General features: G+C 42.4%; 1 protein-coding gene across 2 annotated transcripts in view; it reads left to right on the top strand.

Moving 5' to 3' along the window:
• The window catches only part of ARMC9 (armadillo repeat containing 9), a 260,953-nt gene that overhangs the window by 151,828 nt on the left and 93,281 nt on the right, over positions 1-15,844 (top strand). For both annotated transcript variants that reach the window (XM_038768825.1, XM_038768738.1), the window contains 2 exons: positions 8,071-8,161; positions 13,703-13,761. In XM_038768825.1, the coding sequence (XP_038624753.1) occupies positions 8,071-8,161; positions 13,703-13,761 (150 nt within the window). The remainder of the gene's footprint in view (positions 1-8,070; positions 8,162-13,702; positions 13,762-15,844) is intronic.

The following is a 15,844-nucleotide window of genomic DNA, read 5'->3' as shown; positions in this document are numbered from 1 at the left end:
GATCGCGGGGCGACTAAAGAATTAGTCAGACAGCATGTGACTGCCGAAAGTTTTAATAATCAATCAATCAATCAATCAATCATATTTATTGAGCACTTACTATGTGCAGAGCACTGTACTAAGCGCTTGGGAAGTACAAATTGGCAACACATAGAGACAGTCCCTACCCAACAGTGGGCTCACAGTCTGAAAGTTATGGTTGTACATATTTATTACTCTATTTATTTATTTATTTATTTATTTTGCTTGTACATTTCTATCCTACTTATTTTATTTTGTTGGTATGTTTGGTTCTGTTCTGTGTTTCCCCCTTTTAGACTGTGAGCCCACTGTTGGGTAGGGACTGTCTCTATGTGATGCCAATTTGTACTTCCCAAGCGCTTAGTACAGTGCTCTGCACATAGTAAGCGCTCAATAAATACGATTGATTGATTGATTGATTGAAAGGGGGAGACAGAGAACAGAACCAAACATACCAACAAAATAAAATAAATAGGATAGAAATGTACAAGTAAAATAAATAAATAAATAAATAGAGTAATAAATATGTACAACCATATATACATATATACAGGTGCTGTGGGGAAGGGAAGGAGGTAAGATGGGGGATGGGGAGGGGGACGAGCGGGAGAGGAAGGAAGGGGCTCAGTCTGGGAAGGCCTCCTGGAGGAGGTGAGCTCTCAGCAGGGCCTTGAAGGGAGGAAGAGAGCTAGCTTGGCGGAGGGGCAGAGGGAGGCCATTCCAGGCCCGGGGGATGACGTGGGCCGGGGGTTTAATAAAGTTTTATTGGTAAGGCCGAAGACCGAATAGGGGGTAACGCATCCGGCGGGCTCGTTTCTTTAAAGGAAAAGGCCCCAAGTGCCCGATACAACGGGCTTATATGCTGCTGTTGCTGACTGATCAATCAGTCAATCAATCGTATTTATTGAGCGCTTACTGTGTGCAGAGCACTGTACTAAGCGCTTGGGAAGTACAAGTTGGCAACATATAGAGACAGTCCCTACCCAACAGTGGGCTCACAGTCTAGAAGGGGGAGACAGACAACAAAACCAAACATACTAACAAAATAAAATAAATAGAATAGATATGTACAGGCAAAATAAATAAATAAATAAATAGAGTAATAAATATGTACAAACATATATATATATATATATATATATATATGCTGATCACAGTGATTGGTAGATTGGTAGATTTGGTAGATTTGAAAATAGTGGGGACTGGATTGGTGCAGACTATCTCTTTATTTGGTTTGGTTCCCGGACCCAGCCAGTGAGCTGCAGGGTCTAAGGCCCATATCAAATATGGCAACAGGACCACGTACATTCAAACAATATCCGCAACCTTTCCATGGTGCATTGAGGGCCCCCATCAGACAGAGCGCGGGCCTGGGAATCGGAAGGTCATGGGTTCTAATTCCAGCTCTGTCACTCGTCTGCTGTGTGATCATGGGGAAGTCACTGAACTTCTCTGTGCCTCATTCCCTCATCTGTAAAATAGGGATTAAGACTGTGAGCCCCAAGTGGGACAGGGACTGTGTCCAACCCAATGGTCTTGTATCTACCCCAGAGCTTAGCACATAGTAAGCACTTATCAAATACATATTTATTATCAAATTACATATTTATTACTCTATTTATTTATTTATTTATTTTATTTGTGCATGTCTATTCTATTTATTTTATTTTGTTAGTGTGCTTGGTTTTGTTCTCTGTCTCCCCCTTTTAGACTGTGAGTGAGCCCACTGTTGGGTAGGGACTGTCTCTATATGATGCCAATTTGTACTTCCCAAGCGCTTAGTACAGTTCTCTGCACATAGTAAGCGCTCAATAAATACGATTGATGATGATGATGATGATGATAATAATTATTATTATTATTGTTAAACAAACAAGTTTAGGTATAAATAATAAGTTAACAAAATAGCACATATTATTGTCAAAAATAATAACAATGATAATAGTAGTACCGATGGAAGATAGGAAAGACCAACTCAGCTGTATTTGTACTGTGTGAAAACTAGCATCTCATTGTCAATTCAACATTTTCCTCACCAAAACCCTTGAGAAGACGAAGAGGAGGAAGAGGCGCTTCTCTGTCTTAAATGGCTCCTCCCTTCTCTGCCTTATTCTCCACAACCAGACACAGTCAGAAGCCCCTGTGGGTCAATGCTAGGGCTTTAGGACAGGTCTTGTTTCAATCAGTCAATCAATCGTATTTATTGAGCGCTTACTGTGTGCAGAGCACTGTACTAAGCACTTGGGAAGTACAAGTTGGCAACGTATAGAGACAGTCCCTACCCAACAGTGGGCTCACAGTTTAGAAGGGGGAGACAGACAACAAAACAAAACATATTAACAAAATAAAATAAAAAGAATAAATATGTACAAGTAAAATAAATAAATAACAGTAAATAAAATAAATATAAGTAAGTAAAATAAAATAAATCACAGTCTAAAAGAGTGGGATCAAGTCCTAAGTAAACCCATTTCTTTTAAATGGTTTTTGTTAAGCGCTTACTATGTGTCAGTCATATTTATTGAGCGCTTACTGTATGCGGAACAATGTACTAAGCACTTGGGAGAGTACAACAGTATAACAGACACATCCCCTCTCCATCCCCCCCATCTTACCTCCTTCCCTTCCCCACAGCACCTGTATATATGTATATATATGCATATATGTTTGTACATATTTATTACCCTATTTATTTATTTATTTATTTATTGTACTTGTACATATCTATTCTATTTATTTTATTTTGTTAGTATGTTTGGTTTTGTTCTCTGTCTCCCCCTTTTAGACTGTGAGCCCACTGTTGGGTAGGGACTGTCTCTATATGTTGCCAGTTTGTACTTCCCCAAGCGCTTAGTACAGTGCTCTGCACATAGTAAGCACTCAATAAATACGATTGATGATGATGATTATCTGTCCACAGTGAGCTTGCAGTCTAGAGGAAGAGGCAGACTTTAATATAAATAAAATTACAGCTATGTTACAGGTGCTGTGGGGCTGGGATAGGAGATGAATGAAGGGAGCAAGTCAAGGTGACACAGAAGGGAGTGGGAGAAGAGGAAAGGAGGGCTTAGTCAGGGAAGGCCTCTTGGAGGAGGTGTGCTGTCATTAAAGCGCTTAGTACAGTGCTCTGCACATAGTAAGCGCTCAATAGATACGATTGATGATGATGATTAAGGCTTTGACGCTGGGGAGAGTCATCGTCTGTCGGATATGAGAAGGGAGGGCGTTCCAGGGACAGAGGCAGGATGTGGGCGAGGGGTCGGCGGCGAGATAGGCAAGATCGAGGCACAGTGAGAAGTTTAGCATTAGAGGAGGAAAGCGTGCAGGCTGAGTTGTAGTAGGAGATTAGTAAGGTGAGGCAGGAGGGGTCAAGGTGATGGACTGATTATTACGGATTATTATTATTACGGGTATCATTATTATCCGTAATAATAATAATAATGCCGGCATTTTGTTAAGCGCTTACTATGCGCGAACCACCGTTCTAAGCGCTGGGGAGGTTACAAGGTGATCAAGTTGTCCCCCCGGGTGGCTCACAGTCTTCGTCCCCATTTTACAGACGAGGTAACTGAGGCACAGAGAAGTGAAGTGACTCTCCCAAAGTCACACTACTGACAATTGGTGGAGCCGGGATTTGAACCCACGACCTCTGACCCCAAATTTTACAGATGAGGGAGCCGAGGCCCAGTGATGTGACTTCTCCAAAGGCACACAGCTAACAATAATGGCATTTATTAAGCGCTTACAATGTCTATGTTTGCGTATTTCTAGACTGCGAGCCCACTGTTGGGTAGGGACCGTCTCTAGATGTTGCCAACTTGGACTTCCCAAGCGCTTAGTACAGTGCTCTGCACACAGTAAGCGCTCAATAAATACGATTGAATGAATGAATGAATGGACTGCTTTAAAGCCACTGGTGAGGAGTTTTGCTTTGATGCAGAGGTAGATGGGGAACCACTGGAGTTTTTTGAGGAGTGGGGTGACATGTCCTAAACGTTTTTGTAGAAAAATGATCTGGGCAGCAGAGTGAAGTAATAATAATAATAATGATGGCATTTATTAAGTGCTTACTATGTGCAAAGCACTGTTCTAAGTGCTAGGGAGGTTACAAGGTGATCAGGTTGTCCCATGGGGGGGCTCACAGTCTTAATCCCCATTTTACAAATGAGGTAACTGAGGCCCAGAGAAGTTAAGTTCATTCAATCGTATTTATTGAGCGCTTACAGAGCACAGGCTTGGGAGTCAGAAGGTCATGATCCCAGCTCCGCCATTTGTCTGCTGTGTGACCTTGGGCAAGTCGCTTCATATCTCTGGGCCTCAGTTACCTCATCTGTAAAATGGGGAAAAGGACTGTGAGCCCCACGTGGGACAACTTGACTACTTAGAACAGTGCCTGGCACATAGTAAGCGCTTAACAAATGCCCTAATAATAATTATTATTATTGTTATAGTAAGTGCTTAAGGAATACCTAGCAGCCATAACAAAACCTTCGAACACTGGTCCTGCATTCCCAAACTCCATAGCCGCTTGGGTAGGAATTAGGATGGGCCTTCAAGTTCACTCTGTGGGTCCCAGAAGCCCACAGATGCTCTGTGATGGATGCCTCCTTTCTAGAATCGTGCCTACTTTGGAGGTCTAGTGAACCTCTAAGCACATCATGTAGTTCTAGATTACCTCCGGGGGATTTTAATTAGCTCTGTCAGAATTCTGGGAGGTCTGGATCAAATTGGGATTCCCCCAGTCTGATTCATTCATTCATTCAATCGTATTTATTGAGCGCTTACTGTGTGCAGAGCACTGTACTAAGCGCTTGGGAAGTACAAGTTGGCAACGTCTAGAGACGGTCCCTACCCAACAGCGGGCTCACAGTCTAGAAGGGGGAGACAGACAACAAAACAAAATGTATTGACAAAATAAAAATAAATAGAATAGAAAATATTCATTCATTCAATCGTATTTATTCAATCAATCAATCGTATTTATTGAGCGCTTACTGTGTGCAGAGCACTGTACTAAGCGCTTGGGAAGTACAAGTTGGCAACATGTAGAGACGATCCCTACCCAGCAGCGGGCTCACAGTCTAGAAAGGGGGAGACAGACAACAAAACAAAATATATTAGTAAAATAAATAGAATAGTAGATATTCATTCATTCATTCAATTGTATTTATTGAGCGCTTACTGTGTGCAGAGCACTGGACTAAGCGCTTGGGAAGTACAAGTTGGCAACATGTAGTGACGGTCCCTACCCAACAGCGGGCTCACAGTCTAGAAAGGGGGAGACAGACAACAAAACAAAATATATTAGTAAAATAAATAGAATAGTAAATATTCATTCATTCATTCAATTGTATTTATTGAGCGCTTACTGTGTGCAGAGCACTGGACTAAGCGCTTGGGAAGTACAAATTGGCAACATATAGAGACGGTCCCTACCCAACAGCGGGCTCACAGTCTAGAAGGGGGGAGACAAACAAAACAAAATATATTAATAAAATAAATAGAATAGTAAATATTCATTCATTCATTCAGTTGTATTTATTGAGCACTTACTGTGTGCAGAGCACTGGACTAAGCGCTTGGGAAGTACAAGTTGGCAACAGGTAGCGACTGTCCCTACCCAACAGCGGGCTCACAGTCTAGAAGGGGGGAGACAGACAACAAAACAAAATATATTAGTAAAATAAATAGAATAGTAGATATTCATTCATTCATTCAATTGTATTTATTGAGCGCTTACTGTGTGCAGAGCACTGGACTAAGCGCTTGGGAAGTACAAGTTGGCAACTTATTATATCTGATCGGGAACCATCCAACCATCCCACCCTGCCAGCTGCCCCTTGATTCCTGGAAAGGCTGAATGTTCTTCGGATCCGGCTTAACTCAGGAAAGCAGTGAGAGGGCTCCAAAGCCTGCTCAAGGTCTAGGGTATTAAAATCAGCACCGACTGTTCCGCTGTCAGGAACATTTAGTCACACTTTGGGCTACCTCTTGGACTTTCTGAGATCAGCGCCTAATAACTACTCGCTTCAGTGATTTCCCTTCTTCTCCCATTCATATCCACTTCCCTGTCTCTTCAGCAGTGCCTAGTAGAAGAGAAGCAGCCCAGCCCAGTGGAAAGAGCTTGGATTTGGGAGTCGGAGGGCCTGGGTTCTAATCCTGGCTCTGCCACACGCTTGCTCTGTGACCTTGGGCAAGTCACGTAACTTCTATGGGCCTCAGTTCTCCCTTTCTCCCTCCTGCTTTGACTGGAAGTCCCGTGCGGGCCAGGGACTGTATCCAACCTAATTCACTTCTATACACTCCAGCGCTTAGAATAGTGTTTGACACATAGTAAGCGCTAAATAAATATCATAAAAACGTGCCCTGTCCATGCCCCTGTTATTTCTTTTGTGGTCTTTATGGAAGGCAGACCCACAAGGGCTTCTGACTGTGTCTGGGTGTGGAGAATAAGGCAGAGAAGGGAAGAGCCATTTAAGATAGAGGCGTGTATACACTCCAGCGCTTAGAATAGTGTTTGACACATAGTAAGCGCTAAATAAATATCATAAAAACGTGTCCTGTCAATGCCCTTGTTATTTCTTTTATGGTATTTATGGAAGGCAGACCCACAGGGGCTTCTGACTGTGTCTGGGTGTGGAGAATAAGGCAGAGAAGGGAGGAGCCATTTAAGATAGAGGCGTGTATACACTCCAGCGCTTAGAATAGTGTTTGACACATAGTAAGCGCTAAATAAATATCATAAAAACGTGTCCTGTCAATTCCCTTGTTATTTCTTTTGTGGTGTTTGTGGAAGGCAGACCCACAAGGGCTTCTGACTGTGTCTGGGTGTGGAGAATAAGGCAGAGAAGGGAGGAGCCATTTAAGAGAGAGGTGTGTATACACTCCAGCGCTTAGAATAGTGTTTGACACATAGTAAGAGCTAAATAAATATAAAAACGTGTCCTGTCAATTCCCTTGTTATTTCTTTTGTGGTGTTTGTGGAAGGCAGACCCACAAGGGCTTCTGACTGTGTCTGGGTGTGGAGAATAGGGCAGAGAAGGGAGGAGCCATTTAAGATAGAGAAGCGCCTCTCCCTCCTCTTCGTCTTCTCAAGGGTTTTGGTGAGGAAAACGTTGAATTGACAATGAGATGCTAGTTTTCACACAGTACAAATACAGCTGAGTTGGTCTTTCCTATCTTCAGTTCGGTACCAGTATTATCATCATTGTTATTATTATTGACAATAATAATATGTGCTATTTTGTTAACTTATTTATTGTTTATACCTAAACTTGTTTGTTTAACAATAATAATAATAATTATGATTATATATGTAATATCAATCGTATTTATTGAGCGCTTACTATGTGCAGAGCACTGTACTAAGTGCTTGTACTTAGTATTACTTATATAATACTGTATACATAATAAGTACAGTGTACTTACTCCGAATCAAACACTGTACTAAGTGCTGGGGAGAGTACATTGTGAAGTGGGACACAGTCCATGGCCCGCATGGGGTTTGCAGTCTAAGTGAGAGAGAGAACAGGTATTTAATCCCCATTTTGCAGTTAAGGAAACTGAGGCACAGAGAAGTGACTTGACCAGGGTCACACAGGAGACAAGTGGCAGAGCCAGGATTACAGCCTGAGTTCTCTTGACTCCCAAGCCTGTGCTCTTTCCACTAGGCCTCACTGCTGCAGGCCATTTGGTTGGGGAAAGCTGAGAAGTGAGTCATGCACAGTGCAAGCCATCCCTTTGGCCTTCTGCTGGCATTTCTAGAGACATCGAGATCTATTTCAGGAATGGAGGACAATCCAGTAAAGACATAAATAGTGTGGAATTCATTTAGAAAGTAAATCTACCAGCATAATGTACCAAAGTAAAAACTTTGTGCTTCCTCTCTGTGTAAACTAGAAGCAAATCAAGAACAAAATTTCATTGAGTTGGAGTGCATTGAGCAGTTTCACTAAGCATTTTCTTTTCCCTAACGAAACAATTTGCTGTGCAGTTAATTTTACGGAAAGAAAGTTGAATGTTAACCACCGTGTCTTCTCACACATCTAGGGAATGGAAGAAATCCTCCGCTGCTTCATCAAGGAAGGCAATGCTTGGATCATCCACCAGATCGAATTTATTATCAAGCAGCTTAATTCAGGTTAGAGGCATAGAAAAGCTGATTTAGCCATTTGTCCATCTTCCACACAGGGTTTGAAGGCCCTTTGGACCTTATTAGGAAGAATTTATAGGTTGACGAACTAGAAATCTCAATTTGGGGTTGATCTATTATGGGTGTTTGGTGTCATCGAAGAAAAATGGAATGCCTTGATGTGTTGTAAATCCAAGTTTTAAAATTGGTAATTATAGCTCCAATCCTTCTTTCTGAGAAGCAGCATAGCTTAGTGGAAAGAGCCCGGGCTTGGGAGTCAGAGGTCGTGGGTTCTAATCCTGGCTCCGCCACTTGTCAGCTGGGTGACTTTGGACAAGTCGCTTCACTTCTCTGGGCCTCAGTTCCCTCATCTGTAAAATGGGGATCAAGACTGTGACAACCTAATAACCTTGTATCTGTCCCAGCACTTAGAACAGTGTCTGGTACATAGTAAGCTCTTAACAAATACCAACATTTTTTTTTCAGTAGAGTCCCAAGTAAAGAGAATTCCTGCCTAGCAGCTCAGTATAGTCAATGGTAGTGAGGTGCAGAAAGTGACAAAGACAGTGATTGTAAAGTGAGGAAGAACATACTCCAGCCCAAGTACACCTTGCTAATAATAATAATAATAATGGTGGTGGTGGTATTTGTTAAGCGCTTACTATGTGCCAAGCACTGTTCTAAGCGCTGGGGCGGATACAAAGTGATCAAGGTTGTCCCACGTGGGGCTCACAGTCTTAATCCCCATTTTACAGATGAGGGAACTGAGGCTCAGAGAAGTTCAGTGACTTGCCCGAGGTCACACAGCTGACAAGTGGCAGAGCCGGGATTCGAACCCATGACCTCTGACTCCATCATCATCATCAATCGTATTTATTGAGCGCTTACTATGTGCAGAGCACTGTACTAAGCGCTTGGGAAGTACAAATTGGCAACATATAGAGACAGTCCCTACCCAACAGTGGGCTCACAGTCTAAAAGGACTCCAAAGCCCATGCTCTTTCCACCGAGCCACGCTAACTGGAGCAAACTGTCTTGTGTATACATGTATGTGTACACACACACACACACACACACACACTCTCTCTCTCTCTCTCTCTCTCTCTCTCCCCCCCGCCACCCCCTCGAATGGAAATGCCACCACTGGGTCAGAATATGGTCTATCCAACCCATTATTCTGTTTCCGATACTGATCCGTTTAGAAGAAACGGTCGAAGGTCACCCTCTCTGACACCCATCCTTGTGCTGTCTAATACGTTGTCCGCTATACATTCCTCCCTTTCCCTCTATCAACTTGTAGTTTTATCCAGGGATTTATTTTAATCACTCTTGAAATGACCTGTGTTTTCTGTCTGCACAGCTCCCAAGGTTTACAGGTTTCATATGGTTTTCACCTAGTGATAAAGAAAGGTATCCTTGGGTTTGTTTTGAACCTGCTGCCCTCAACTTTTTGTCTCCCCCTTCTAGACTGTGAGCCCACTGTTGGATAGGGACTGTCTCTATATGTTGCCAACTTGTACTTCCCAAGCGCCCAGTACAGCGCTCTGCACACAGTAAGCGCTCAATAAATACAATTGAATGAATGAATGAACTTTTCAGGGAGGAGTCCTCTCATCCAGATAGCGTGAAATTTGCTGAAGAGCAATTCTGTTTTCACCACAAACTCACCCTTCATGACTTCAGTCTTGTCCCCTCAACTGCCTCTTTCCAGAATGAGGATTCCTAATTCTTTCTATTGAGCCTCATCAGTAAGCTCCCCATTCAGTCAAACATATTTATTGAGCACTTACTGTGTGCCGAGCACTGTATTAAGTGTTTGGGAAAGCATAATACAACACAGTTGGTAGACTCTTTCCCTGCCCACAACGAACTTTCTGTCTTGATGATCAGTTTTTTTGTTTGTTTTTATGATATTTTTTAAGCATTTAGTATGTGCCAGGCACTGTCCTAGGCTCAGGGGTAGATACAAGCTAATCTTGTTGGACACAGTCCATGTCCCCGTGAGGCTCACAGTCTTTATCCCCATTTTACAGAGAAATTAAATGATTTGCCCAAGATCACAAAGCAGACAAGTGGAGGAGCTGGGATTAGAACCCAGATCCTTCTGATTCCCAGCCCCGTGTTCTATCCACAAGGCCAGGCTGCTACTCTCTGAGCCCACCATCATTAATTGTAACTTGGACTACTCTTCACTAGCTGGTCACAAAGAACTTGCTCACAAAGAACTTGCTCACAAAGGAGGTCATCTAAACTTCCGCAGCTAAAGGTGTCTTTCTTTAGAGGAGGGGATGGAATTGTAGGTCACAGGGAAGTGTATTCCTGGGAGTCCCAACTGTTTCACCACACTTCCTCCATAAAAACCTAATGCAAGCACCTGCCTCCTCTTCTTTAGAAATGAAATGTCGAGGAATGTGAAGTCTTTCTTTAAAACAAAATGACCAGGGTAAAAGTTCAGCTCCTATAATTGCCTTTCCCTTTAGAACAGTGGCTGTCTACAAATGCAGAATCTAGGCATCCACCAGACCCCTTTCTGCCCTCTCTCCTGAGCAAAATAATAATAATAATAATAATAACTGTGATATTTGTTAAGCACTTACTGTGTGCCAGGCACTGTAATAAGCGCTGGAATGGATACAAGCAGCATGGCTCAATGGAAAGAGAATGGGCTTTGGAGTCAGAGGACGTGGGTTCAAATCCCAGCTCTGCCAATTGTCAGCTGTGTGACCTTGGGCAAGTCACTTAGCTTCTCCGTGCCTCAGTTACCTCATCTGTAAAATGGGGGTTAAGACTGTGAGCCCCATGCAGAACAATCTGATTACCTTGTTTCCTCTCCAGCGCTTAGAACAGTGCTTGGCACATAGTAAGTGCTTAACAAGTGCCGTCATTATTATTATTATTATTACAAGCAAATTGGTTTGGACGCAGTCCCTGCCCCACTTGAGGCTCACAGTCTCAATCCCCATTTTGCAGATGAGGTAACTTCGGCACAGAGAAGTGCAGTGACTTGCCCGAGGTCACAGAGCAGACAAGTGGCAGAGCCGGGATTAGAACCCACGACCTTCTAACTCCCACGCCCGCGTTTTATCCACAATGCCATGATGCAGAATTAGGGAGCCTGGTTCTGGGGGCGTCCAAGAAGTTTGGAAAGGAAGTAGGGGCCAGCCGAAATATACAGGGGTAGTCTTCTTGCAGAACCCCAATAGTAAGGGAAATTCACATTTTAATACTCCCTGTGGCTGAGGCTGTGTGAATGATTGACTTTTTCTTCCAACCCCACATCGCACTGTGTCTAGACAGAGGCTTGTTATCCCCAGCAGATTCTCAATTTCTCCTATCACATTCTATCCAAAACATGTAGTGAAAACATGTGTCTGGGCAGAACTGTGCGTATTGTGTAGAGCTCCTACTTAGATGCAGGAGGGGAAGAAGGCAAGGCTGGGAGACAAAACCTCGCCAACTTCACAGACTCTTGACTTGCAGCTGGCTTTGCTACATGGTTTCAGAGGAAAATGGCCACAGACGTTCAGGAGCATTTTAAGACTTTAAGTGCATTTTTTTTGACATCCTGAAGTTATCTCCACAGCACATGACCTTTTAACTGAGGCAAAATCCCAAGGATTCTCAGGGAATTTATCAGGTCAATGCCTTACGCAAGAATGGAACTAAATTGGTTAAATGCCCCCCTTTCAATACGGATCCCTTCCTTCCTCCCCTCCATCACTCAGCTGCCCCACCCCACCTTGTATCTCGCATCTCTACTTTTTTTTTCCTCCCCACATTCCTATTTCGTGAGGTTGTTATCGCTTAGTTGGGTTTAAATGTATTAATGAAGGATAAGTCCCTAATGGATTTTTAAGTGGTGACTTTAGGCATTTTAGAATGTTCAGCCCTAACTACCAAGATGGGTGTCTCAAAAAACAACCACCATGCTGGTCATCATAAAAATACTTTTAGTGTCAATTGTAAAAACAAAATACTGGTCAGGAGAGACACGTTGGCCTGACCCAGGATGGCATTTTGTAAGTTCTTTTGTTTTGTGCTGACAGCCTGAGATTGGAAGATAAATCCTATTTAACTTGAATGTCATTTTTAGGAGTTCTTGTTATAGTGCTCTTCTGCACACAGCAAGCACTTAATAAGTACCATTGATTGATCAATCTCTTATTTATTTATTGACACTGTGTGTGCAGAGTACTGTACTACTATTGTATTTAATAAAGGCCTCCTGATACAGTATCATGCCCATTTCTAGCCTTCTCCAATATTTTTCCTTCCCAGACAGCATCTTGTATTTGAAGACAGAATCATAATAATAATTGTGGTATTTGTTAAGCACTTACTATGTGCCAAGCACTTTTCTAAGCACAAGGGTAAGAAGCAGCGTGGCTCAGTGGGAAAGATCCCAGGCTTTGGAGTCAGAGGTCATGGGTTCAAATGCCGGCTCCGCCACTTGTCAGCTGTGTGACTTTGGGCAAGTCACTTCACTTCTCTGGGCCTCAGTTCCCTCATCTGTAAAATGGGGATGAAGACTGTGAGCCCCACGTGGGACAACCTCATGACCTTGTATTCCCCCAGCGCTTAGAACAGTGCTTTACATAGTAAGCGCTTAATAAATACCATCATTATTATTATTATTAAGGGTAGATACAAAGTAATCAGGTTGGACACAGTCCCTGTCCCACATGGAGCTCACAGTCTTTTCAGAGACAAAAGACCACAAAAGTTTGGGAGCATTTTAAGACTTTATGTGCATTTTTTTGACATCCTGAAGTTACACAGCACATGACCTTTTAACTGAGGCAAAATATGTTTTGCGCATGAGGTAACCCAGGCAAAGAGAAGTTAAGTAATGTGCCCAAGGTCACACAGCAGATGAAGTGGCAGAGCTAGGATTAGAACCCACTTCCTCTGACTCCCAAATCCATGTTCTTGCCATTAAGCCAGTAAGCTTTCAGGAAGACCTTTCAGGAACCCCAGAAGACTCCCAAGGGAGATTGAGGGAACTTGTCAGTTAAATTTAAGTGATTCACCTTGCTATCAATAGAAATACTGATAAAATACCTACCACCTTTTGTCAGACTGGAAGCAAATGTATTCACCCCACCCCCAGCCCTACCATACTATTTACATAGCTGTAATTTGTATATTTATATTAATATTTGTTTCCCCTTCTAGACTATAAGCCCATCATGGGCAAGGAAGGCGTTTACCACCTCTGTTGTAAATGCACTCTCCCAAATGGTTAGTAAAGTGTTCTACAAAAAGTAAGCCCTCCATAAATATCATTTGTTGATTGATGGATAGATCGATTAAAGAGCAGGAACTGACTTTTGAGACAAACTTTTCTGAACCCTATGTTAAGAAGACTAAGGGCTCTGACTGGGCCACTCTTCATATTTTTTCACTTTTAGACTGTGAGCCCACTGTTGGGTAGGGACTGTCTCTATATGTTGCCAATTTGTACTTCCCAAGCGCTTAGTACAGTGCTCTGCACATAGTAAGCGCTCAATAAATACGATCGATGATGATGATGATATTTTTACCTTCTAGAAGAGCTACTGGATAATGTCCTCGAATCTGATGACGAAGAGGAAGAAGATGACATTGAGGTAAGTGAGGGCGCCACACGGGAAGGTCTGACAAAAGACACTTGAGCCCTTACTAAGGTCTGATTAACTGCTTTTTCTCATTTATGATTCTGGTGAAAAGATCTCCCTCCTTGTTCTGAAAGTTCAGGTGCTGTTTCCAGGAGTATTAGCTCTCAGGTTGATTTATCTTCACAATTGCTTTGCCAAGTAAGGCATCCATCATTCCATCCAGCACAAAAGTGCAAACTTTAGCTATTGTGGTTTTGTCACATACCTAGAGTTGGGAAATCTATAGTTAATATTTAATGCTATTACATGCATTTACTTTGGGTATGTAATCATTAATTACGGGTTCATCGTGAATGGCTTCAGCGATGTATCAGTCAGTGGAGGCCTGGATTTGGTAATGAAAAGTCCTCTAAGATTTTCAACCGAATTACCAATCTGCTGATGATTTGGTTAAATTATTCAACTCCTCTGGGCCTGCATTTTTTGCATCTCTAAAGTAGCTTTTGATAGCTGATTTTGAAGGTATTGTGAGATATCTTTTAACTAGTATCTGTGAAGTACGTTGCTATTCTGAGATGAAAAATGACCTGGAAGCAGCATGGCCTAGTGGATGGAGAATGGGCCTGAAAGTTAGAAGGACCTGGGTTCTAAAAGGACCTGGGTTCTAATCCTGGCTCCCCTACTTATCTGCTGTGTGACCTTGGACAAATCAATTAACTTTTCTGTGCCTCAATTCCCTCATCTGTAAAATGGGGATTAAGAATGTGAGCCCTGTGTGGAATAAATACGATTGATTGATTGATTGATCGAATAGAGACTGTCTAACCTGATTAAATTAAATCTATAACTTATATCGTATAACTTATATCGAGAAGCAGCATGGCTCAGTGGAAAGAGCATGGGCTTTGGAGTCAGAGGTCATGAGTTCAAATCCCTCTCTGCCAATTGTCAGCTGTGTGACTTTGGGCAAGTCACTTAACTTCTCTGTACCTCAGTTCCCTCATCTGTAAAATGGGGATTAAGACTACCTGATCACCTTGTAACCTCCCCAGCGCTTAGAACAGTGCTTTGCACATAGTAAGTGCTTAATAAATGTCATTATTATTATTATCATTATTATTATTATTATCTACCCCAGTGCTTAGTACAGTGCCTGGCACATAGTAAGTACTTAACAAATACCATAAAAAAAAATGTCTAAATGGAAAACGTGGTGTTTACTTTCAGGTGTTCTGACCTTCCCCACTCTTTCTTCTAAGACTGTAAGGGAAGGTTCAAGGCTTCCTCTTTAGCTCATGATGGCAGTATCAAGTGACTCCTTCTGTCCAGGGAAATCATTTAATGTTTAGCTACAGATTTGTGTGGAAAATAGAAAAGTAATAGTAATAATAATGTATTTGTTAAGTAGTTACTCTGTGCTAAGCACTGTTCTAAGCACTGGAGTAGATTACAAGGTAATTAGGTTGTCCCACCTGGGGCTCATGGTCTTAATCAGTGCTTCGCACAAAGTAAGTGCAGCGTGGCTCAGTGGAAAGAGCCCGGGCTTTGGAGTCAGAGGTCATGGGTTCAAATCCAGGCTCCGCCACTTGTCAGCTGTGTGACTTTGGGCAAGTCACTTCACTTCTCTGTGCCTCAGTTCCCTCATCTGTAAAATGGGGATTAAGACTGTGAGCCCCCTGTGGGATAACCTGATCACCTTGTAACCTCCCCAGCGCTTAGAACAGTGCTTTGCACATGGTAAGCGCTTAATAAATACCATTATTATTATTATTATAAATACCATCATTATTATTATTAATCCTCATTAAGTGCTTAATAAATACCATTATTATTATAAATACCATCATTATTATTATTAATCCTCATTAAGCGCTTAATAAATGCCATTATTATTATAAATACCATCATTATTATTATTAATCGTCATTAAGCGAGGCGACTCGGCTTGCCCAAGAATCACACAGCAGACAAGTGATGGAGGCAGGATTAGAACCCACGTCCTCTGACTCCCAAATCCGTGCTCTTTCCCCGATACATAAGTGCTGTGGGGTAGGAAGATGGGGAAGAGCAAAGGGAGCAAGTCAGGGTGACGCAG

Source organism: Tachyglossus aculeatus, chromosome 1 (assembly GCF_015852505.1).
Source record: "Tachyglossus aculeatus isolate mTacAcu1 chromosome 1, mTacAcu1.pri, whole genome shotgun sequence".
Classification (NCBI taxonomy): Eukaryota; Metazoa; Chordata; class Mammalia; order Monotremata; family Tachyglossidae; genus Tachyglossus; species Tachyglossus aculeatus.
Note: the sequence above shows the minus strand (reverse complement) of the source record. Positions and strands in the feature narration are given on the sequence as shown.